Source organism: Acomys minous (genome assembly GCF_964271855.1).
Source record: "Acomys minous genome assembly, chromosome: 6".
NCBI lineage: Eukaryota > Metazoa > Chordata > Mammalia > Rodentia > Muridae > Acomys > Acomys minous.
Window position 1 is genome coordinate 27,176,263 of NC_140487.1, and position 25,883 is coordinate 27,202,145.

At 41.2% G+C, this 25,883-nt stretch overlaps 1 protein-coding gene across 4 annotated transcripts in view; it reads left to right on the forward strand.

Moving 5' to 3' along the window:
* LOC311599507 (ATP-dependent translocase ABCB1) overlaps positions 1–25,883 on the forward strand; it is a 158,517-nt gene that overhangs the window by 123,014 nt on the left and 9,620 nt on the right. For all 4 annotated transcript variants that reach the window (XM_084785425.1, XM_084785428.1, XM_084785426.1 and 1 more), the window contains 13 exons: positions 830–943; positions 1,032–1,142; positions 1,299–1,424; positions 1,515–1,718; positions 1,979–2,149; positions 4,435–4,596; positions 5,857–6,033; positions 7,048–7,194; positions 10,618–10,725; positions 12,151–12,228; positions 14,998–15,081; positions 19,084–19,287; positions 24,592–24,692. In XM_084785425.1, the coding sequence (XP_084641551.1) occupies positions 830–943; positions 1,032–1,142; positions 1,299–1,424; positions 1,515–1,718; positions 1,979–2,149; positions 4,435–4,596; positions 5,857–6,033; positions 7,048–7,194; positions 10,618–10,725; positions 12,151–12,228; positions 14,998–15,081; positions 19,084–19,287; positions 24,592–24,692 (1,787 nt within the window). The remainder of the gene's footprint in view (positions 1–829; positions 944–1,031; positions 1,143–1,298; positions 1,425–1,514; positions 1,719–1,978; positions 2,150–4,434; positions 4,597–5,856; positions 6,034–7,047; positions 7,195–10,617; positions 10,726–12,150; positions 12,229–14,997; positions 15,082–19,083; positions 19,288–24,591; positions 24,693–25,883) is intronic.

The following is a 25,883-nucleotide window of genomic DNA, read 5'->3' on the forward strand; positions in this document are numbered from 1 at the left end:
TGAGTCAGAGTTTAAGAGCACTGACTGGTCTTCCAAAGGTCCTGAGTTTCCCAGCAACCACATGGTGGCTCATAACCATCTATAATGAGATCTGGTACCTTCTGGCCTGCAGGTAGACTATTATAAAATAAATAAATCTTAAAAAAGAATCATCCCCTGGTTGTATGCTTATAACATAAAATATTTTCATAACCACCATCATCTGATACAACTGTTAGAGAAAATAAATACAGTTTTATACGGTTTTGCACATGAAATAAAGACAATATTCTGGGAGAATGTCCTACAGATATATAGTTGGTTAATATTAATCAGGATTTGGACCTTAGTCTTCTAACTTGAGCTGTAGTGTTTATTTCCATTTCAAGGTCCTTATGACCTAAATAAAAATTATTAGTCATTGAGTAAATAGAAAATGTTCTATTATAATACTCATATAGAGCTTTATGTCACAGCTTCATTAAAGAGTAAAATTAATTCTGCATGGTAGACTAACTGAAATTACTGAAAGTTAAAAATGTTTTCACATTTTAGATTTTTATGTTTTCAGTTGAAAACATACATTAATCTTTAAGAAATATAGTGTGATGTTTTGATACATGTATACAATGTGGAGTGATTAACCTAATTGATCACAGTAACTTCATTTTACATTTTTGTGGTGATATTTGAAACTTATACTTATGAAATTTTAAGCTTTTATAAACACTCCCATATTATTAGGTTGCCTTGACATTTAAAAATGTAGTTAGTCTTATTGGAAGAAAGATGAGCAAATTCTGGCAAAGATTAAGTAACACAGAGGCCTTTCTTCCTATTCGTTGCTCAGGTCTTCTTTGCTGTGTTGATCGGGGCGTTCAGTGTTGGGCAGGCATCTCCAAACATTGAAGCCTTCGCCAACGCAAGAGGAGCTGCTTATGAAGTCTTCAATATAATTGATAATGTGAGTCTGACCTGCCCACTTACCCAGCTAGTACAGGGTATTCCAGTTACTGTCCCTTAGTGATCTCCTGTCGCTTTCATCTGTATAGAAGCCCAATATTGACAGCTTCTCAGCGAGTGGGCACAAACCAGACAACATTCAAGGAAACCTGGAATTCAAAAATATTCACTTCAGTTACCCATCTCGAAAAGAAGTTCAGGTACGGTGGCACTTTTCTATTAGATGAAAAGTTCCTAATAGAGGAGATAGTATATAAAATCAAGGATGCTATTGAATCGAGAAGACAGCTCATATAATCTAAATGCATCTCTACCTGGAAAATGGCCTAGCGTTAACTTCTCGCTTGTCTTGGCAGATCTTGAAGGGCCTCAACCTGAAGGTGAAGAGTGGACAGACGGTGGCCCTGGTTGGCAACAGTGGCTGTGGGAAAAGCACCACTGTGCAGCTACTGCAGAGGCTCTACGACCCCACAGAGGGCGTGGTGAGTGGGCATGCAGCCAGCAGCAGTTACCACTGCCCATCTTTCCGACAGCATGCTTGTAAAGTGTGAACCCCACACGTGCTGTTTCAGGTCAGTATCGACGGACAGGACATCAGGACCATCAATGTGAGGTATCTGCGGGAAATCATTGGCGTGGTGAGTCAGGAGCCTGTGCTGTTTGCCACCACGATCGCTGAAAACATTCGCTATGGCCGAGAAAACGTCACCATGGATGAGATTGAGAAAGCCGTGAAGGAAGCCAACGCCTATGACTTTATCATGAAACTGCCCCATGTGAGTTGTGCCTGACCTCTGTCACCCCAGGCTCAGAGAGCAGAGCTCTGGCTTAATGTGTGTAATGTGAATGAAGGAAACTTGTCTTAGTTGGAAGAACTTCCTTAGCAGGGAAATCCATTTACCGTGGGTTTTACAGCCCTCTCCCTAGCAAAAGTGACAGCGTTGGTGATGGTTACTTCCCAGTTCAGAATGTGAACTGAGGTAGATTGTTGCTTTGCCATACTTTTTTTGTTTTTTGCCTGTTTGTTTAACTGTAGAAATTTGAAACCCTGGTTGGTGAGAGAGGGGCTCAGCTGAGTGGAGGTCAGAAACAGAGAATCGCCATTGCTCGTGCACTGGTCCGCAACCCCAAGATCCTTTTGTTGGATGAGGCCACATCAGCCTTGGACACAGAAAGTGAAGCCGTGGTTCAGGCCGCTCTGGATAAGGTCTGTGAGCCCTACTTCCTAATATGTAATTTGAAAGCAAAATAACATTCCATTGTTTTTTCTTGTTAATCTTGGTCTTGGAAAAGAAAAAAATTGATAGTTTCTCTTATCTATTACTAAGGAAAAAATACCAGGCTTCTATTTTTTAAAATTATCCTTTCTCTCTCTCTCTCTCTCTCTCTCTCTCTCTCTCTCTCTCTCTCTCTCTCATCTCTCTCTCTCTCTCTCTCTCTCTCTCTCTCTCTCTCTCTCTCTCCCCTCTCTCTCTCTGTCTCTGTGTGTGTGTGTGTGTGTATGTATGCACATGTGTATGCAGGTGTCAGAAGAGGATGTTAGGTCTCCTGAAGCTAGAGAGTCAATGGTAGTTATAAGCCACCAGATGTGGGTGCTGGGGACTGAACTCTTGCAAGAGCAATAAGCACCCAACTACTGGGCCATCTCTCCAGCTCTGCTTGCTTGCTTGCTTCTTTCCTTCCTTCCTTCCTCCTTCCTTCCTTCCTTCCTTCCTTCCTTCCAACCAAAAGAAAATAAGTAGCAGTCACTTAATGCCACTTCATGACTATGGAATTGAAAAGAGAAATATCCCTCTTAATCTGGCTTTAAAGAGTTTATAGTATTGTCAACAAAAAGAAAATACAAACAGAAGTAAGTCACTTACTGCCACTTGAAGAATATGGAGTTGAAAATCCTTTCTCCAGGAGAGGGTGCACCTGCACCGAGTGACGGTGCTGGAAACCTTCTGGTCCATGAAATGACATTGAGTATGACAGAGTATGATCTTCCTGTGAGTCTTGTTAGGGCTTCCTCATTAATTAGATCACTGTCTAGCCCTGTTGTCTCAGCATGTGATGGCCAGCTCTGTGAGGATCAGGAGTGTGTAGACTTTCTAAGCAAAGGTCCTTTAAAGTTGAGCTGTCTGTCCCAGGAGATCGCAAAGGTAGGCTCTTGTTTTCTGTGGCTCTTCCCTTCTAATAAAGTAGCAGTTTGTGTTCCTTTAAGCATCCTGTCAATGAGCTTAATAGAGTTCAGGGAGGAGAAGCAGTGTACCAAACACTCTATGAACTGGAAGCAAATGGAATTTTGACTACGTTTTCCCTCATTATTCTGCTTGTCTGTGAGTTGACATCCTTGTGTCTCCTTCCTTATTTTTCCACAGTAGAACATAGAATAAAATTAACAGATAAATTTATAGGAAATTACACAGATAAAACCAATGATAAATGTTTCTATTTAAGATTAATTTTCTTTACGGTATAAACTTGGGGGGAAATTTCACATGCATAAAACTATCCAAAGAATTAGTCCATTTATTCTCTAGTTTCTACTTATTACTACATAATTATTCTAGCATGTATTTCTTCTCATTAGAATTTTCCACTTGTTTCTCCACTTCTATTTAACCTTAATATCTGCAGCCCACTGTGTGCGTGTGTGTGTGTGTGTGTGTGTGTGTGTGTGTGTGTGTGTGTGTGTGTGTGTGTGTGTAGTTTTATTGCTTATTAATGCAGAACTATAGAGTGGGAGAAATCATAAACATTAGGAAAGGTACAAAGGTTAAAGAAATCGCAACAAGTTCTAGTTATCTGTTACCTAGTTCTCTAGTTATCAATTCCATATTGATTAAAGATGAAACTAGACATTAGAAAATATTTACATAACTCATCAATTTTACCTATAATTCTTGTAGCATTTATTGAGCATTTATTTAAAGTTACTGTATTAAGCCCTTTATTGCAGTATTTACTCATCACAGCTGCTCTAAGAAGTGGTCACTGTACCTCTGCTTCACACATGAATGAAATCAACCTTACACGGGTTCAGAGACTGGATAAAGTCCTGGATTTCATTCATGCCAGTGGAAAACTGAAGTCTAAGCTTTGCTCTTCCATGCTGGTTGGTGTCTTGGTTACCCATGAAGTCAGTGGTGTAATTCTTAGCTGATCACTAGTTGGTACACACCAGTACAGCCTCTCATACAGATGTCTTTTATCCGGTGAATGTCAGCTCTAGGGTTTTTGATCAACTCTGCATTATCACTATAGGGTGTTAAGTAAAATACTTAGAGGCATGGGTTATATTAATATGTAAGCATATTTGTTCTTGTATTTATTGCAATAGAATACCATTTTACACTATTATAAGTTCATTATGTCTTTATTAAAGCCAGATAATATCTTTATTGATTTTTTTTTTTACAGTGTTCAAAGACGCTGTACTCAGTGAAAATAAGTTGAGTTTGTGCTGTAATTATTCATGTAAAAAGAGCCAGGCTTCTCTCCCTCCAGGCTAGAGAAGGCCGGACCACCATTGTGATAGCCCACCGCTTGTCTACAGTTCGTAATGCCGACGTCATTGCTGGGTTTGATGGTGGTGTCATTGTGGAGCAAGGAAGTCACGATGAGCTCATGAGAGAGAAGGGCATTTACTTCAAACTTGTCATGACACAGGTACAGTGGCACTCTAGAAATGTCCTAGTTTACCTTGATGATAAGCTATTACTACTGTTAATTTATAGCTCAATGTTACTTGATTGGATAACCTTGAAACGTAGAAGAGGTGTCCGTAGGGATTTTTAGGACGTGGGCCTGAACCTTTGTGTGTGACCCCATAGCTTGACTCCAGCCACGCTGCCCACTTGCTCTCTCCAGGACACAGAGTTGAGGAGAACTGAATCGTGACTTCATGAATCTCAATTTATGGCACGTGGCTCCTTCACGCTTTTTATCACATACAGTATGTTGAACCAAATCATGTGATGTGAAACTTCCTGCCACTTATAAATGCTTATGAAAACTCAGTCCTTTCTTTTGTGTTTTGGATTGGTCCAAGACTCCTCAGGGGGACTGCTGGGGAGGTACCTTGAAGGCTGCCCTCTGAAGCGACTCCTCCCTGCCATCCCTCTCATGGCTCTTGGGTTCCAGTGCCCCTCCTCCTTCCTGTCCTCCCTTCCCCTTCCCTCATCCTTTCCCTATCTCTCTCTGCATCTTTCTCTCATTCATAACGAAGCTCCTCTCTATGCCTTAAAGGGAAGCTTCATTTTAGGGCTAAGTGGTATGTAAATCTCCATGACTTGTATTATTTCTGTTTAACTCTCTCTCTCTCTCCCACCTGAGTGCCCAGTCATGGCTGAGAGGACCTCCTGTTCTAATAATCCGGAGGCCTGGAAGGAATTATGGTTGTGTTTCAGCTTCATTTCTGCTTTACTTCTTTGTCTTTTTTAAAAATGAATTAATTAATTTTTTTGTTTTGTTTTGTTTTGAAACAGGGGTTCTTTGTGTAGCTCTGGCTGTCCTGGACTCACTTTGTAGACCAGGCTGGCCTCAAACTCACAAGAGATCCACCTGCCTCTGCCTCCCAAGTTCTAGGGCTAAAGGCGTGCGCCACCACGCCCGGCTCTGTATTTCATTCTTTTTTTGAGTTGCTGTTCACACACTGGTTCAAAAGAAAGTTGTTTGAGCCACATATTCCCAGGAAAGAAATGACTAGAGGAGATACACAGAAGGGGTGTTATTTTATTTCAACGTAGTCACCAAGAATTCTTGATATTTAGAGTTTTTTCCTCCCAACATATCATACAAGAAGGAATAGTAGCTTAATTTAACTCCTTTCTGTGATTTAAGTAATTCAATATTTTTCTTGATATGTATTTTCAATGACTAATTTCCATTGTTTGAGCTTAAACTGTCCATATTTCTTATTTATTTTAGACTGCAGGAAATCAAATTGAATTAGGAAATGAAGCTTGTGAATCTAAAAATGAACTTGATAATTTAGACATGTCTTCAAGAGATTCGGGATCCAGTCTCATTAGAAGAAGATCAACTCGCAAAAGCATCCGTGGACCACATGACCAAGACAGGAAGCTTAGTACCAAAGATGCTGTGGTACGGACAAGGATGTAATACTACATCCTCCATTCTTCCCATGAGCCTCCGCAGTCGAGTGTGCGGAAGAAATGGGAGCTACAGCGTATTTTCTATAATTCTTTCATCCTGGTCTCTAGAGTGTTCCAGAAACCAAAATGGCAATGTTCTGTAGTCAGTTTAGGTTTAAGAATAAGAATTAATACCAAGATGTTTAAAAATAGAGCTTAGAATATGAAGATCCTATAATAGGTCTTTAAGTATTAATATTTCTAGTTTGATTATCCTTATGGATCAATATTCTTGTCATCTGCTGAATGCCAAGAATGAAATATTTGTCTTGTCTTTTCTTTCTTTCTTTCTTTCTTTTTTCTTTTTCTTTTTTTTTTCTTTTTTTTTTGGCTTTTTGAGACTGTTTCTCTGTGAAGTTTTGGCTGTCCTGGATTTGCTTTGTGGACTAGAATAGCCTTGAACTCACAGAGATCTGCCTGCCTCTGTCACCCTGAGTCCTGGGATTACACCACGCCTGCTGCATCATTCTTTTCTTAAAAACTAAAGGGAGCTGGGTGTGGTGGTGCACGCCTTTATTCCCAGCACTCAGGAGGCAGAAGCAGGTGGATCCCTGTGAGTTTGAGGCCGGCCTGGTCTACAAAGCAAGTCCAGGACAGCTAAGGCTATACAAAGAGACCCTGTCTCAAAAAGCAAAACAAACAAACAGAAAAAACCCCCAATAACAATGTGTTATCATTGTATTTGAAGCCAAAGAGCCATCAATTGATAAGGAATAAAAATAGGATAAATATTTATTTTAAAAACTTGTACCCCTTTTATAAGCCTAACAATTGGATGGTGAGGACAGAAAGATTAGATATTCAAGCCAGTTTATTTGAAGCCAGCCTGAAATAAATGAGACCCTGCCTCAACAACATAAGAAACAACATTTGTTCCCATGGAAAAATTCTACACAGTAAAATCAGTGATAATCTCAAAACAAACAAACAAACAAAAAATCTTCTTGTGATATATGTTTTCTAGGATGAAGATGTATCTCCAGCTTCCTTTTGGCGAATCCTAAAGTTGAATTCCACTGAATGGCCTTATTTTGTGGTTGGTGTATTTTGTGCCATAATAAATGGAGGTTTGCAACCAGCTTTTTCCATAATATTTTCAAAAGTTGTAGGGGTAAGTGATTATATCAGGTTTTACATTTACTTGCAAGTCTTAACTAGAAAATGAATGCATTATCTTAAGTTATATATACATATATACATCATATTAATATAATATAATATAATATAATATAATATAATATAATATATTTCCCTTCACATGAAACCAGCTTGGTTGCAAATATAATTGAAGTTTGGTTTATGAGAAGGACAATTTTGTCAACATCATTTGTGTTAGTTTCTATCTAGGTCCCTAATGGTTTTTATCCTAGAGCCCTGGGGACCCACTTGCTGACATAGTCAATGGAACCGGGGAACTCAGTCTTTCATACTTGTCAACCCTGAGCTGTTACCTAACTGACCTGCACAGGGACTTTTATGTTTGTCAGAGTGAATTGAGAATGACCTGTTGGGTAACATACACACTGGCCAGCACATGACAAGCCCACACACTACACTCACTTCCTAAGTCTCAGAAAGAAGGAAGTAGCTCTACATTAGTTCAGCTTTTCATCACTGAGACATACTCTTGAGGGGTTCTGTCTTTTTCCATGTTACAGAATTGAATACATGTTCTCACATATTCTAGACAAGTGTTGCACCATTGAGCACATCCATTGCCCTTTATTATTTTGATTTAGAGACAAGGATCTTGCTAAGTTTTCTGGGTTCGTCTTGAGCTTGCAGTGTGGCCCAGGTAGAATTTGCTCACGGTTTCCCAGGTTTCAGTCTAAGGTCAGCTGGACCCATTGTTGTGAGCCTGGGGTAATACATCATTGAGATAGGAGCATGTGGCAGAAGCTGCACCTCTCATAGCATCCAGGAAACATAAGAAAGATAGAAAGGAACAAGGAAAAGGCATATATTTTCAAGAATTCTTCACTCACTGTGATGTGATCTACTTTCTCCAGCAAGGCCCTACCTATAATGCACAGATAGTGAATCCATCCATTGATGAGGCCTGGGCACTTATAGTCCAATCACCTGTCAATAAGCAGATCCACCAGCTGAGGAATAGGACTCACCAGATGAGCCTTTTGTGGGGAGACATCATATGCAGATATAACAAGCTCCCAGAAGCTGGAAGAGAGCATTCTGAGTCTACCTAATTTAATGGCAGCACTTAAATAACAGTTAAAGTCTAAGCAGTCAGGTTCCTGGTTTAGGGACAATACAGATCATCAAAAATCACACTGAGGACATATTTGCTAAATTATTTTTCAGAAAGAAATAGATCACTATAAGAAGCATAAACCAAACACTTTTCATTGTACAAATAAAAGTCCATGTCCTCTTGTCTCCCTATATTGTGCTAGATTAATCCTCATGTTTAATATGCCATTCAAGAAAAATATTCATTACCCAACTTGTGCAAGGTATTTTTATATGCTATGAAAATACTACAAAGAAGGCAAAACATTTGATTCAATTGAATACATTGTAGAACACAGGCCAGCAAACATATTGTGTAAAGTGTAAGAGGATCAAATGGTTTCTGTTGTAAGTAAGGGTAATTAAGTTAGAAATGGTGTTGCCTGTTTTTTTAAACAACAACAACAAAACCCAACAATGGCACTTAGGCTTCCTTCCTTCTTCCTGCAGAGATACATCTAGTGATTGATGAGCAGCACATTAGCGCTCAGTGATAGCAGATAGACAGGCAGCCATCTGCGTTGTTGCAAATAGTGGGTTCTGGGTTGGACGGCTTGGGTTTCTGTCCTTGCCTCATCTCTTTCTGGCTCTCTTGAGTACAGTAATGTATGCCTCTGCTTCACCTTCTCTCTGTAAAGTGGTGAAAGTCGGACAACAGACATTCCCAGATGGAAGGATCGTGCCTGGCACACAGTGGAATGTTGAAATGACTGATCAAGAATAGTTGATCGGTTTTCTGATCTCTCTCCTGAAAACTTTTTCATTTTTTATGAAACAAAGTTTTCTGTTTCTGAAAAACAGGTTTGACCCATAGAAGGAGAGGTGTGTTTTCTTTCCCTGTTGAGTGATTATGCTGTGAGTTATTTCTGCCACAAACATCTTTTTAGCACTACTAATCATCTCTGGAAAGGTTTCCATGTGAGGCCTCAATCAGTTGGCTGTCATTGCCACCTGGCTTTCTTCCTTTCTTCCTTCCTTTCTTTCTTTCTTTCTTCTTCTTCTTTGTCTTCTTCTTCTTCTTCTTCTTCTTCTTCTTCTTCTTATTCTTATTCTTCTTCTTTTTAAAGATTACTTATTTATTATTATGTATACAGTGCTCTGCCTGCATGTATGCCTGCAGGCCAGGAGAGGGCATTAGATCACATTATAGATGGTTGTGAGCTACCATGTGGTTGCTGGGAATTGAACTCAGGACCTCTGGAAGAGCAGTCAGTGCTCTTAACCTTGGAGCTATCTCTCCAGCTCTGCCACCTGGCTTTCTGACTGTGACTCCTACAGAATATACTTGCAAAGGTACCTTTCGAAAGGTTGAATGAATGAATGGATGAATAAATGATACCTCCTCTCAACGTACTTTATGCAAGAAGGCATGAACATAGTCTCTCCTGAAATAAGTTAAAATGTCCACATAGTTGAGTTGGGGCCATAGAGATAGAGATGGCTCAGCAAAATGCTTGCTGTGCATGCAGTCCTGTGTTTGATGCCCAACACCAGTGTACAAAGCCAGGTATGGTGCACACTTGTAATCCCAGTGCTGGAGAGATGGAGCTAAGAGGATGCCCCAGGCTCATGGACCACTCACTCTAGCCTATTGGCCAGCCCTAGCTCAGCGAGAAATAGCATCTTACAAAACAAGGTGGAGGGGCTGGAGATCGGCTCAGTGGTTAGGAGCCATTGCCGTTCTTCCAGGGCACCCACGTGGTGGTTCATATTCATCTGTAACTCCAGTTCCAGGGGATCTGAACCCTCTTCTGACCTCCATGAGAACCAGGCACAAACAGGATGTACAAACATACAAACAGGCAAAACCTTATACATGTAAAAATAAAATAAGTAAATCTAAAACACAGAGTGAAATTCTCCCGAGCAGCCACACACTAGTTTGTCCTCCTCCAGCCTCCATACACATGGACTCACCCCTGAGCAACACACATGAAGAAATGACTTGAGATATAGTCTGTTACCAAGAAAACCAAAAGGAGAGTATTTTTTTTGCATTTCTTTATTACAAAGCAGTATGAAAAAAAAAAAAGAGGTATGACACCTGCTCCTCTAAGGGGAACATGGGAACAGGGAATGTTGGATGAATTTGTGAATGAAGCTACCCCTCCCCCAACAAAGGCCGAATGCAGGTGCACTGGGGCTGCCTTTATTCCAGAAACCACTCCCAGTCCAGTGTTGACAAGGGCGCTACCAGTCCCTAAAGTGTGTAGTGTGTGAAACGATGCAGATGTGGGATGCTTTCTTAGTGATGAACTAACTACCCTTCAATATTTTCTCATAGGTTTTTACGAGAGATACGGACCCTGAAACCCAACGGCGAGATAGCAACTTGTTTTCCTTATTGTTTCTGATACTTGGGATCATTTCTTTTATCACATTTTTTCTTCAGGTAAGTGACTTATTGTCACTTCATCTACCCAGGTGGTCTATAGATATATGTAATTGTTCTTATCACAAAGTCATTCCTTTTTCACCATGGTCAGTGATAACCAGATTGCTTTTTTATCCTGTGACTCTATCCTCGCCTTCCAAACCAACCATGCCCCAAATGGAAACGATGATGTAGTCACATTGAACAGATTGTTCTGTCTACTATGCAAATGGAAAGTGGGTACTCAAGTATGGGCTTTGGGGTAAGCCCTGGACTTCAGTTTGGATGGTCAGAGAAATGTACTTCCTGTATTCCAAAACAAACAAAGAACAAATGAAACTGCCCAACAGGTCACATTGATTTAAAAAGGTTTTCAAAAGCTTATCATTTGGCTCTCACAAAAGGAAAAAAAAATACCCTCAATAATGGAAAAACGACAATCGCCAAAATCCTAAGAAACATGTACAAGGCATCTTGCTGTCTGCAGATCATGCTTGTGCAGTGTAGTGTGAGAAGGCAGCAGTATGGACTTTGGTGTTAGATCCAAATCTCTTGCACATATACATGGTTATGTGTCCAGTAATTTATGGCCTCAGTTTCCTTATCTGTAAAATGAGGAAAATAATGCTTCTTCATAAATAAGAGAACGTGTGTGACCAAATATTCAGGCTGCTATGAGGTATTATGTAATTGCTTATTAAGTAAAGATGTAAATAATCACTTACTGAATACATCGGAAATCAGTCCACATGTAATTTTTAGCTAAAACTAAACAGGTTTTTAAGTTAAACACATTCTAAATATATACTAATATCTTAACAGTTAGCCCTCATATAAATACTCTTAGCTAAAACTAAATTGGTTTCTTTATTTAACATATTCTAATATAGTTAGTTTAACAGAAAAGTCATTATTCTTAACAGTATTGGAATAGAAGCAAGGAAAGAATGCTTTTTCACTAAATAACTAAAATATTCATTGTGAGACTTGGCCTTGGTAGAATAAATGGGACACTGCGTGTCTGTAAGAATACCATGAGTTTTCGAAAATGAGATGAGGTTGGAAGGGAGGCAGCTTTAAGCTGGTTACTCTTGCTTTGACAGTCGGGATGGTGACATACAAGGAGTGAATGCAGTTCCCTCACAGTCTAGCTGTGGTGGCAAGTCTGGGTCTGCCATGACGGCAAACCCACATTAAGAGCAGTCAGCGGATCCATGGACTTCCAATGTGTAAACAGCCCAGTGCTGGAAACAGTGGAATGCCTAACTGGCCACCTGAGAACCAGGCGGGGAGCTCAGTGAGGGCAGGAGGTCTCCCCTGCTCAGGACTCTCATGGGCTTTGATTCAGATGTCATATGTCATCATATATTCCCCCTTCCTGCTGTGCGATTGCTGCCCCAGTCCCTGGCCAGTCTCCGTGTGACGTGTCCTCGTTCCTCTTAGGGCTTCACTTTTGGCAAAGCTGGAGAGATCCTCACCAAGCGGCTGCGATACATGGTCTTCAAATCCATGCTGAGACAGGTATGATGGCTGTTGAGGGTTGCACCCTGGGGTGAGTACGCCTTCTCTCACGTGCTCCTCAGGCACAGATTGTAGGAGCTCAGGTTGTAGGTTGCTTAGGCTGAGAACCTTGGTTGGTCACCCTCAGCTTCCATTTAGAAACGTCCTGCTGTCTATTTGCTGCAGGCTGGCTTTAGGAACTAGGCTGTGTTGAGTCAAATGTGTCTTCTAATGATTCTCCGCTAGCCTTTGTTTTCTTTAAATCTCAGCAATGGAAGCAGACGTGGTCCTCTATACTTTATCTTATTCCAAAGTGTTAGAAGGGATCTTCTATGCCTCTGTGGCCTCTGTTGCCTTCTTTCTCCTGTGTACTTGGAACATTCTGTCATGACTCTCTGTAGCTGGAGATCTTTTGTACTCTTCTTGCCCAATTCAGATTCCCTTTCATGGCCCACTCCCACCGTCGAGATTCTTTGTTGAGGCAAGACTAAAATAGTAACCCTAGTTACAGTGCTATTTGCTGCCATGACTTAATATGAGTACCTATTACATTCTGTACATTCAGGTCCCTAACCACTGACAATATTGCTAGCAGTCCCATTCAAAGTGGGAAACTTTAGCAACCATGAAAATGTTGTATGTAACCTTAAAACTTCCCCTTTAAAATTATTAGTTGCCTACAAAAAATGATGCTCCTGATATAGAGATCTCCAACTTTTTTTTACGTTATAACATGATATTGTTGTTTATAAACCTATTGGATCACATTAATAGCATCCTCTGATGCATGAAAGTCATGGGTAACAGGTTGGATACGCCTGAAAGCTGCCCCACAAGACTGGGATATCACACAGAGGTAGAGCCTAGAATCATTAGTGCCCCATTTCAGTCCCCAACACTGAAAAAAAAAACTAGTGAGAAATATCAGTTTCTTGTGTTCAAATTTTCAGAAAACAGTCCTTTTCCGCTCAGGCTACAATCACATATGTATTTATAGACATAGTTAGATAGTGGTGTCTTTATACAAATAACAAGCTAATGATAGTCACACTTGAAACAGAACCCGATGGATGAGAAAGCACTGTTTTATAGGAGTCCCTCTTCTTGGACTCACCTGTCAAACCATATCCATCTTCTTGGTTTTTTTTAAAGGTAGGGTCATTTGTACCCATTTACCTCAAACTCACAATGTAGCTGAGCATAATGTTGACCTCCATCTCACAAATTCTGGGATCACATGCTCTTAAGCCATATTTATAACCTAGACTCTACTTAGACAATCTCAAAGTTGAACTTGGTACAACACCGAATGCTGCGATACCCATCAGCCTCCAGGCCGACTACCAGGTCCATCATACTTTTAGAACTGAGTGAATGATAAGTATGAACAGTACAAACTCAGTAGAGAAGGTGATTCAAAGCCACTGTTTATAAAGAATAGTACTAAGTTCTGCAAGGTGTTGAAATCTGAATGGCCTCTTTCTTCAAGGATGTTACATTCCAGTGGGGGAACTGGTACTTACTAAAAAGTCCATTGATGTAGACTGTAATGAGTTATAGCCCTTCGTTTTCCAGCTTTTCAAAATAAAAAGATAATGTCATTATTCAAGGTGGGAGGACACAGCCAACTCCCACAAATTGTCCTCTGACCTCCATACATGTGCCAAGGCAAGGTCATGCAACCACACACATGCAATCAATCATCAATAAATGTAAAATATGAAAATATAAGAAGCTTTACAGATAAAATCCCTTATTATATGGTACGTACATTTTAATCTAGTTTTTAAAATTTGTTTTAAATCAGTTCATTTATTCTGCCCTGACAAGAGGTAACTCTCTGCTGGTTTATCTTTTCTGATATTAATAAATGTTTCACACTTTACTATTTCCAAACCTCAACTTCTTACTTTCCTTTCCCCAGTAGGCTTACCTCATATGTACTCTTTATAGCCATCTGCCAGCTGTTCAGACTCAAAGCTTGATGACCCCCATCTTTGTTTGATGTCCCAATCAGCCTCCTAGCTATTTTCATTACCTCCATCCACATCCCAATCTAGAGGCAGCCGGGATCTTTAAGGAAAAGTCTATATAGTCTTTACAGTTGCCAAAGGCCACGTGGGTAATCATCCTCGCCCACATCACAGAGGTCATTTTCAGGGCATTGCAAGTAACCACACAAAGGTTGAGGACCAAAGGCTTAGAGGAGCCCCAGTCAGACAAATCAGGCTACCTACAGGATATAAAGCCTTTTCGCTCCTGTGAGAGCAGATCAAATGTGCATTGGCCGCAGGGCCTCTGCAAATATTGTATCTTTCTCCTCTTAGATACTTTCATTCATTTCCTTTCCTCCATTTTGGTCCCTGCCCACATGTTGCCTTGGAAGGGCTTCCCTGTCTCTTCCCTGCTCTGTAAAACCTTTCCCACATCCTTGTCCTTCTTACCCTGCTCTTTTTCCCCATCATGTTTATTACTGCCTGAGCTAGTGTGTGCTTACTTCTGTGTGCCTTCCAACTCTAGAAGGAAGTCTTGAAGACACCAACATTATTGTCATCAGTGTTCACTGCTCAACACTTAGAGTCAGGCTCTAAACAAAGTTGAGACTAAGACAGATGAAATAGTCTATTTTTTTTGTTTGTTTTTAATCCCTTTCTTGTCTGTTGACTGTTACATCCTGAATGCTAAATGCAGAGGATGTGAATGCTAAACAAAAGTGTCTCTGTCACCTTCCTCCTGGGGCTGAAGTCTCATAAGTAGGACTTCAAGTTTATAAATCTCTTTGTGTCACAGGATGTGAGCTGGTTTGATAACCCTAGAAACACCACTGGAGCACTGACCACCAGGCTCGCCAATGATGCTGCTCAAGTTAAAGGGGTACGTGCTTTCTTTCTGTGACTATTCATCTTAATTCTGCTTTAGGCTTAGCCTAAGCCCGACTTCTTGATAAGGTGTTAGTGGTCACTGTTTTAAAGAAACTGTAACTAGTTATCTGTATTTATTACTTTTCTATTGCTGTGGTTAAAACACCATAGCAACTTATAAAAGGAAGAGTTATAAAGTTCCAGAGGGTTAAGAGTAAAGCAAGTGGCAGTCATGGTAGTAGGGACAGGAACCTGAGAGATCACATCTTAAATTGCAGGCACAAAGCAGAGAGAGTGAACTGGAAGTGGGGTGAGGCTTTAAACTCTCAGAGCCTGCCCCCAGTGACATACTTCCTCCAGCAAGGATGTTCCTACCATAGCCTCTCCAGACAGCACCACCAGCTGGGGACAGTGCTCAAATGCCTGAGCCTTTGGGGGGACATTTATCATTCAAATTACCACACATTCTATCCTACAAATGTATTGAATCTTTACAGCAAATATGTTAAAAATCAAAGATTATATACAATATAATGTATAGTTACAAATTTTGTTTGCTGTGCCAATAACATGAAGATAAATTTGAAAGAATGGTTACTTAGGAACGGAAGTGCCCTTGGCACACCCGCCAGAATCACTGTTTCCAATGTTCAGTGAGTGTTTATAATTGATGTGGGGAGAAAAAAAGGAGTGTAGTTGTTATCTAAAACTTAAGGGATATTACAGTCTAGTAAGAAACAAAGAGAATGTTCCTAAAAGTACATTGAAGAAAATGAAAAACAGAGCCAGGCGTGGTGGTGCACGCCTTTACTCCCAGCACTCGGCAGGCAGAGGCAGTGTGAGGCCAGCCTGGTCTACAAAGCGAGTCCAGGACAGCCATGACTACACAAAGAAACTCTACCTCAGAAAAAAAGAAAAGAAAAGAAAAACATGTGGCTCTCTGCTTAAAGCAAACAAATAACAAAACCCACGAGATAGAGTCAAGTGTATAAAACTTAAGAGAACAAATGGACACTAAATAAAGTAATTTTGAGCTTCCTCAAACAGACATTTGTTTAGTTGCTGTGGAATCTACACAATAAATCATATTGTCAAAAGGTAACGTGGGTGGGGTTTGGAGGGAGGATTTAGGACCAAGGTCTGCCTCATTTAAAGAAGAACAGCTTCAGTGATGTGATATGAGCAAGAGGCCTGAGGTATGCCCCTGAAGGAGTGTTGCAGTTAGGAGAGCAAGTATAAAGAAGCTGAGGTTAGACCACGCACACATCTAACCTGAGGTTAGACCATGCATACATCTCATGGCATGGAGTTAAGAAACACTAGGTGAAAGGGAAAGGAAGAGTCATATTCTGTGGTCAGCATCGTATTAGGAATCAGATAGGAACCCACTGTTAAGTTTTAAAAGTGGGAGTTATGTGGCCATTATGTGAATAAGAGCTGGAAGGGGCAAGAATAGAGGTAGAAAATTTATTGCAATAGTCTCGGAGAAGTCTCCTAGGGTGGATACTAAAAGAGATAGCTGATTCTGGATACATTTTATAGGTATAGCCTACAGAATTTGTTGGTTAGATTAGAAGATGGATTTGAGAGATGAGATTGATGAGTAAGATGGTTGACCTGCACAAGTGACAATAAATGAAGTTGTTCTTTAATGAAATTGGAGTTCTGTTGGAGGATGAGGACTGGGGAGAATTGAGAGGTTAGTGTGTGACTTAGTCATGAAGGCTACACTGGATGGCTAGCTGGACATGTCAGAAAGGCAGGGCATGCTGTGTGTCTAGAGTCTAGCAGAGAAGTCTGATATGGAAATACTCACCTGAAGATTTTTTTTTTAGGTGAGATGGTAGTTTTTAAAGACATGAAAAGATGGCCAAGACATCTTATGTGGAGAGCGAGTCTTGAGTCCTGAGGTCTCAGGGATGTGACGATGAGAACAGGGAGAGTCAGAGGTTCAGGAAGCAGAAGAGTGGTGTCCGGGAAGTGAAACTGAGAAAGTGTTTTGGGGAGGGAGCAACATGGAGTGTAGGTGGTTGCACATTCGCACACTGTATTGTTGTCTCACGGACTGTCAGGTGTGGTGGGAAAGAAAGCCTGATAGGAGTGGGCTTCAGAAACAGGGGGAGAGAGAAAGACCACAGATAGACACATGGCTATGAACCCTTTGCCCTTTTGAAAAATAGGAAAGAGCCATGGGGTAATAGATGGGAAAGAGAAAATTTTACTTTCTCTCTCTCTCTCTTTTTTTTTTTTTTTGTATATTTTAAATTATCAAAGTTGGCTGGGCATGGTGGCACTTGCCTTTAATTCCAGCAGGCAGGCAGAGGCAGGCGGATCTCTGTGAGTTCCGAGGCTAGCCTGGTTTACAGTGTGAGTCCAGGACTGTCAAGGCTGCACAGAGAAACCCTGTCTCAGAAAAAAAATATATATATATATATATCAAAATTGTTTGATTAAAATACATATTTCACTTTTCCTATAATCAAGGAATGTATCATTTCTGGAACCATATTAATTATTTTTTGTGGTGCAAAGGAAGACATGCAAATGCCTAAAAGCTTACAAGCCACGGCCCTGTCTCCACTGAGCCTGTGGGAGATTCCCTGCGTGCTTCTGTCCCTCAGTGGCTTTTGTGGGGAATGAGTTCTGTGGAGGATTGTAGATGCTGACAAAGGGAGCACCTTGGTGCATCCCTGTGAGGCAGGTTCCCCCTGGGTTGCTTCCTTTTACTTTCACTTTCACACGAGAAACATGCAAACAGAGAGCTGGCTTTTCAGACTCCTGCACTCTTTGACCTTGCCCAGTGCCCAGTTTAGCAAAGGGTCACTTGATCATAAATGTGGAGATTACACCATAAACGACAGCTATGGTGTAGTATCTGTGCTATCACTTTAAGCCCTGTTTCAGTTCCCTGCTGAAAATTTAAAGAGCATAAAGGCTGCTGGGAGTTGTGGTACTTTCCCCCGCCCACTAAGTCCCCGTCTACTAGTTATGTCAGGTAATAAATGCTGTGAGATGGGGCTAGAATTCAGAATGGAGAAGAGGCTTTGGCTACTAATCAGTGAGTCTGCTCAGTTTTGGAGTTAGGAGATATTTGTGCAAAGTGACATAGATGGCCAATGGCCAGCCTAGAGTACACATCATAATCTTTACTGAGGCCAGCCAGTCTTGCTCAAGTGAAAAAAAAAATTAAGATTGCCAAAGGATGTGTGCTATTTGCAGAGACAGTGGGTCTGGAGGCCAGAGCAGACATATGAGATCATATGAGGTACCAGAGCAGTCCTGAGTAGAAGAGGTGTGGACTGTACAACATGAAGGTGTGCTAAACTCACTAGATTAACTGCAGGTTTCAAGTTGGGAATCACGGCATAGGAATGAGAGTCACACACCATTAGCCCCCCCCCCCCCAGCCCAGCACACTACCCAAAGGCTCTGCTTACAGTAAACCATGTCTCAAATAGGCCCAAATATATTTGGACATCTTTTTTGTTGTTGTTGTTTGTTTTTGTTTTTTGTTTTTCGAGACAGGTTTTCTCTGTGTAGTCCTGGTTATCCTGGACTCACTTTTGTAGACCAGGCTGGTCTCGAACTCACAGCAATGTGCCTGCCTCTGCCTCCCGAGTACTGGGATTAAAGGCATGCACCACTACACCTGGCCATATTTGGACAACTTCATTAATACACATCTATCTTAAATTATAGGCAGTTTTATACCTAAATAACTGCCATTCCCAATTTAATGTAATTGTTAGATCCTTGCCATTCTGTTTTGCTTTAGTTGTCATGCTTTTGTGCATAAAGATTTTTCTGGGTATTGAAAGATTATGAAGAGAAATATGTATTATTCTCCATTTGTAAATCATAGAAATCTTCATTTTAGAAACAAAAAAACTTTGTACAGGCACATCTTTCCTTTTAATCCAAAAATGAGAAGATTTTCATGAAAATGAGCCTTAAAAATATACTTGATCATATTTTAAAATATAAACTGTGTCTCTACTCTTCTCTTCTTTTTCAGGCTACAGGGTCTAGGCTTGCTATCATCACCCAGAATGTAGCAAATCTTGGAACAGGAATTATCATATCCCTAGTCTACGGCTGGCAGTTGACACTTTTACTGTTAGCAATTGTGCCCATCATTGCAATAGCAGGAGTGGTTGAAATGAAAATGTTATCAGGACAAGCACTGAGAGATAAGAAGGAACTAGAAGGTTCTGGGAAGGTGAGTTATACTAAGTACGACTGGTTGCCTAAGTAGAAAAACATTCTTTTCAGGGATGCATTCTTATGTTCTGTGACTAACTGTGCTCTAACAATGTTGGTGTGTGTGTGTGTGTGTGTGTGTGTGTGTGTGTGTGTGTGTACATGTATGTGCATGTGTATGTGCATGTTGTATGAAGGTCAGAGAACCCCCCTGGGCTCTATTTCTCACGTGGGGTCCACTTTGTTTTTTGAGATATGGCCTCCTCACCCATCCCTGTGCCTCCAGCACTAGGATTACAGGCACATGCCACCAAACATAGCTGAGATGTTTTTACCTGAGTTCTGGAGGTCAAAGTCAGGTCCTTGTGCTTTCAAGCATGTACTTTACCAACAGTTATCGCCTTATTCCATGACAATATTTTAATAGCCACCTTTTGGGCAGCATCTATTATACTTATCTCAAGATTAGAATTTGGAGGAAAGAAGGAAGCATATCCTTAGTTTCAAATACCGAGACCTGCTTTTCAGGGGGCTTGTTTATTTCAGGCCACTGTCTCCATATTCCTTTCTTCTAATCCAGCCCCCCTCCCTCTTTTTTTTTCTTTTTACCTCTTTTTTCCCTCTGTCTTAGTAATGGTTTCTAGTGTGTCGACATTAACAAACACCCATGAACATCCATTAACAAAGCAATTTGGGGAGGAGGCGGTTTATGTCACTCACAGTTTCATACACTAGTTTATTATCAAAAGCAGTGAAGGCAGGCCAGGACCTTGGGAGGAGGAGTCTGATGTAGAGCCCATCAGAGTGTGGCATGGTACTCTATTCTGGAGGGGTGCTGCTTACTGGCTTGCTTAGCCTGCTTCCTTGTGGAACCGAGGACCACCAGCCTAGGTGTGGCACCACCCACAGTGAGCTGGCCCTCCCCCCATCAATCAGTAAGAAAATGCCCTACAGACTGGCCTACAGCCGGATATTAGGACAGCATTATCTCAATTGAGGCTCTCTCCTGATGGCTCTACCTTGTGTCAAATTGAAATAAGCCAGTATACTCCCCCTACCTCTTGCTGTCCTTGTTTCTTTCAAGCAAGATTAAAGCCACCCCTGTTATCAAGAAAGTGAGCCCATTTTATTATGAATAATTGGGGAGATTCAGTGTGGAACAGTCCCAAGTGCACTTGTTCTCTCCATTTTAGATGACTTAATCCAGTCGGTTTGGATTGCTCTGGTACATCACGCCATTTTTCATCCCTGCTCTGGCCCCTAGACCTGCTTCCTCTGCAGACAGCACACGCCCTCTGCCACCTCTCCCTTTTCCCCTTTATCGTGCCTCCTCCCTTCCTCCCACATCTGCTTTTCCTCCCCTCATCCTGTTTGTTCTGTACACTCAGCTATTTTTTTTTCCTTTCTCATAGCTCAACAAAGACTTATGTGGTGTTTACTTGGTTTCCTGGGAAACGCTTTGCTCTTTACACTGACTCTCTGTCAGGTATGTTCTGCTGTGACCTCATTTTTCAGGAGATGCTGAGGGACATGCAACACTGTGCCTCCTTGCCTCAGAGCCAATCACTCTGGGAGGCAGGGTTCAAACTCAAGACAGTGGTGCATCTGTTAGCTAGGAGTCCAGGGTCTGTCATGGTAGAACATCAGATAGCACATGATCTCTGCAGTCATGAGAGGTCAGAACAGGGCTGCCCACTGGCATTGCAGGTGACAAAATCCTGAGTAGGTATCCAGGCAGGTGAGAGGGCTGTGGCTTCCAGCAGGCCAGGTGTCTGTAAGCGAGGCACTGTAGTGATGTGAAAGTTGAGCAAGGTCTCGGAGACACTGAGGACACTTTGTCTCTCTGTGTGTTCTCAGATTTGTTGCTCTGTTGTCATCAATTCTTTCAGGGAAATGCCCTGACTAGCTTTTGTATTTCCCAGCCAGGGTCTGTAGAGTTCAACTTCTGGTGAGGAGGTCCCAACAAACTGTCTAGCTAGCCTGGGGTCCGGCTATGGGCTGGCCCAAGTAATATTGGCCATAACCAGGGGATACATACCACAGCACACTTGGCAGAGTGCTTTGGGTTTGGGATCTCAGAGCAGATGTGAGGTCCTGCTCATTTCCTGGCTTTGTGATGTCGGAACACACAGATAAACTCTACTGTGCCTATGATCTGGGCTTGACAGCGTTCTAACACGTTTTTATGGGCCAATGAGTAGTTTTGTGTAGTCTATGTATTTATCTTTTTGTTATTAAGTTCTAACCAAACATAAGTTTATTTGGGGCAGAGAGAAGTATAAGTTTGTTTCTGAGAAACAGAAACACATTTCCCTTTCTTCACAACAACTCGGCTCACTGCCCCTTCAAAGGAAGCGACGTCATTTACTCTTCTTTGAACCTAAACTTCCTTCTTGCTACTGGTGACTGAGTTTTTATTGAAGTTGTGAGGATGTGGCTGCAACTTAAAGCATTTCCTAATTGCCTCGCTGGGCATCGAGGGAAGGAGGTCGCACTGTGGAGTGACTGTTGTCATCGTAATATGCAAGCTCTGTGTCCCACGCTCTCACTTGAATTGGGCTGTAGGTACGCTATGAACCCCTCACGAGCAAGGCAGTCTCTTCCTTAGAAAATGAAGCATAGGAAATATTTCCTTACAACCTCACACTACAATTGACAGATAAAGCTATTTATCTATTTATTGTGTGTGCGTGCACTAGTGTGTGTGTGTTATACATTGTGTGCACATGTGTGTGTGTGTGTGTATGTGTGTTAGTTATACATTGTGTGCACATGCGTGGCAGTATGCATGCCTGTGTGCATGCCAGTTGAAGCCAGGGAGTGACTTCAGGTGTTCTGCTCTATCACTGTCCACTTTATCTTTGATACAAGGTTCATCTTTCACTGAACCTCGTCTGTCATTTTTGCTAAACTGACTGGCCAGTAAACTCCTGGATTGCCTCCTTCTGTCCCCCAGCACTGGGATTACAGGCACGCATGACCATGCCTGGTTTGTTGTTGTTTGTGTGGTTGTTTATGTGTGTGATGACAATTCAAACACAGGTCCTCTTGCCTGTAAAGCAAGCATCCCTAACCACTGAGCCAGGTTCCCAGCCATAGCCATCATTTTTATAATATTGTTACTGATTTAGAAAACCTCTTCTGTTTATGGAACCCTATAATTAAAAGTGATTTTAATATGTGTAAATGAAGATTGTCTTTGGGAGTTTTATTAAAGGTGACTATTTCTTCTAACTTCTTTGAGAGTTTTCTAAGATTAGTACATATTATTCTTTAAAAGTGCAAAGTTTATAAAATATTTCCTTCCTAATTACTTTCTTTGTGGGCTAGATCAGAGAAAAAGTAGTTTTAATTTTTAAAATAAGTGGTTTAAGAAATTTCTTCATTTTTTTCTTCCAGTAGGTTTTTTAAAAAAAAAAACTGGTCTTCAAAACTGACTTAATTATTAAATATTTGTTATCACTGAAGTAAGAGAAATTGTGTTAGATCAGTGAAATATAAATGAGATTCACATATATGGCTTTTAAGTAACAAACTACAGCAGGTAACTACAATGTGTCTTCTTTACTAGAATACGTTTTCATCAGTGAAATCGCCACAAACAGGCACAATATCTTCACCAGTAACTTTCATTTCTGGAGACATCCAATTTAAAAAAAGACTTTAGAGACATTCTGCTCCATATTCCTCCTTTCAGATAAGTTAAAGAGAGGCAGTGGTAGTTCCAGTCCCATGTCTGGTACAGGCAGGAATCCTTTTGTGTGGCCTAGATGTTCTTGATGCTTTCCACATCCTTTACAAAGAAGCAACAGCTGGTGATGGCTTTATTGTCCTAGCTAAGCAGCCTTGGTGGCAGTAAATTCAGTTAGAACACAACTAAATATTAGAAACTCTCTTGAAAAAAAACCTGATCACATCATGTTCATTAAAAGACAGTTATTCTCTGAGCAGTGGTGGTGCCCACCTTTAATCTCTATACTCAGGAGGCAGAGGCAGGTAGATCTCTGAGGTGGAGGCCAGCCTGGTCTACAGTGATTCCTGGACAGTCAGGGCTACACAGGGAAACACTGTCTTAGAAAACAAAACAAAACAAAACAGCCTCAATGGCAGTGGTGGCTTTAATCCCAGCACTGTAGAGGTAGAAACAGAGGCAGGCAGATCTCTGTGAGTTCGAGGCCAGACTGGTCTACAGAATGATTCCAGGAGAGAGGGTTATACACAATACTCATTAAAATGCATTACTCCTCTCTACCTCATAGTTTCATTTTTTTGTAAGAAAATAATTTGTTATGAGCAAATCTTTATGTAGGAAGATATATTTATCACAATGCTTTGTTTTGTTTTGTTGGTTTTTTGAGACAGTGTTTCTCTGTTACAAAAAGCCCTAGCTGTCCTAGACTCTTTTTGTAGACCAGGCTGGCCTCAAACTCACAGAAATCAGCCTGCCTCTGCCTCCTGACTGCTGGGATTAAAGGTGTGTGTCACCACGCCTGGCTCTCACAATGTTATTTTTAATAAAAGAATTGAAGCTATTGTTAGTGATGTCTGGCCACAATGTTAGGTAGCCATTAAAAACTCATTATTAAAGTATATTAAATGAGCTTGAAAAATACTTTTGAAAAGGGATAAACAAAATACACAATTTAGTCTCCATTTTGTTAAAGATGCATACCTTTAGAAAAGCACAAAAGCTACTTTGTAAAATACACTTCTGCGTAATTATTGCTCATCTCCATTACTCTTTGAAGATCTTTCAAATAGTTCTGAGTTATCATGAATGACAGCTACACAGAGAAAAAGGATTAAGTAGCACATTTTCAAAACAGTAACAATAAATTTTACTTAAATATTACCTTTATGGGGGCTGTAGAGATGGTTCAGAGGTTAAGAGCACTGTCTGCTCTTCTAAAGTTCCTGAATTCAATCTCCAGCAGCCACATGATGGTTCACAACCATCTATAGTGAGATTTGATACCCTCTTCTCCCATGCAGGCAGAACACTGTATATATAATAAATAAATAAATCTTTGAAAAAATATCACCTACACAGAAGACAGACTTCTTAAAAAGATATAACGTGCTGTGTCGCTTTAGACAAATGCTTCATGGTTTTGGGTCTTAGATCGTCTTTCTGTACAGAAGGCAAGACAAAATTATTTGGTCTCTTAAGGGATCTAAAATTCAATTTCATAAGTCATCATTCTTTATGCAGAAGATAGCTATTAATAGTGTAAATGATACATGAGCAATAAATTATAATAGCTTGATGTTACTAATTGTAGAATTCAGTTACTTCCCTGATAATGGTTGGTTTTTTTTATAGATTGCCACTGAAGCAATAGAAAACTTCCGCACTGTTGTCTCCTTGACCCGGGAGCAGAAGTTTGAAGATATGTATGCCCATAGCCTGCAGATACCATACAGGTAAGAAGCCATGAAGAATAGGCCAGGGCTCTGAGGCATTTCCAAGCAGGACTCCAGTTCTCAGGATTGCTTTTGCCAAAAGGTAGAGCACACGTGAAGCAGGTACTAGAACAAACACCTGAGATTATCAAGAGAGACCTGAGCTTAGTCAGGGGCATCCGTGACATAAAGCCACTGAAGCCTGGTGACACATGGGAGGGAGGGAAGAGGACAAAGGTTAATGCCTCTGGTGTCCGGTTGGGATAATGACCCTGCTATTTGCTGTGTTTGGGGTGAAGGTTCTCTATGAAACATGAAATTGGGGGTATTGTGGGACACAGAGGAGTCTCCTGGGGAAATTTTCTATTCCTTTCTTTCCTGGGGAGACCTGGTCTTCTCCCTTGGCCCAGCAGTGTCCATGAGGGCTCTGAAAGGTGAGCAGGACACGATCAAGGCCAACACTGAGTCTCAGCTTCTTCTCTAGGACAAGGAAGAACTGGGCCTTACTGAAGGGCACCCAAGTCGCTTTGCCATAAGCATGGGAAAAGTGGTTTTATTTTTTTCTCTTTTTCTGGGAAAAGTTTCCATTTGAAATCCCAGTGAGTGGCAAAGACCTGAACAAAGCTGGTGGGTTTAAACAGGAGCAGGAAGGTCAAAGGGCTGCTCATCCACACCCTCTTCCTGCCCACATCTGCACACCCAAGATCCTTGTTGTCAGAAATTCCTGGCATGTTAATTCTTTGTAAAGCCTCCCCTGGCTCCAGACACTTAAGTGCTTTTTCTTCCCACAGTGAACTCCCATTAAGTCCCTCCACTGCACTGATAATAAGCAACTCATGTAGAGCCCCACGTGCAAGGACATGCCTGCTCCTGTCATACACAGCTTGAGTGTGTTGGGTGGGTGTCAGGAGGTGGCCTACCGTGCAGGACACCTCTGTTGTGTGCTTGTTAATGTCAAACAGGCTCTTCTCAGGGTGGCAGGCCCAGTCATTTTGCACCAACCCACTGAGATGTAATGATCCTACATTGAAGATGGAGACTGAGACTTAAGACAGTCTCTGAGGTGAGGCAGTTTCCTAACTTCACACAGCTAAGCAAACGGGGATCAGGCTGCATCTTTGCAGCCAGCGTCCATAGCATCTGTCCTATTGCGGGCCTCACTGCCAACCCACAGTAAGCTACTTGAATGACTGAGGAATGAAGTGGACTGAA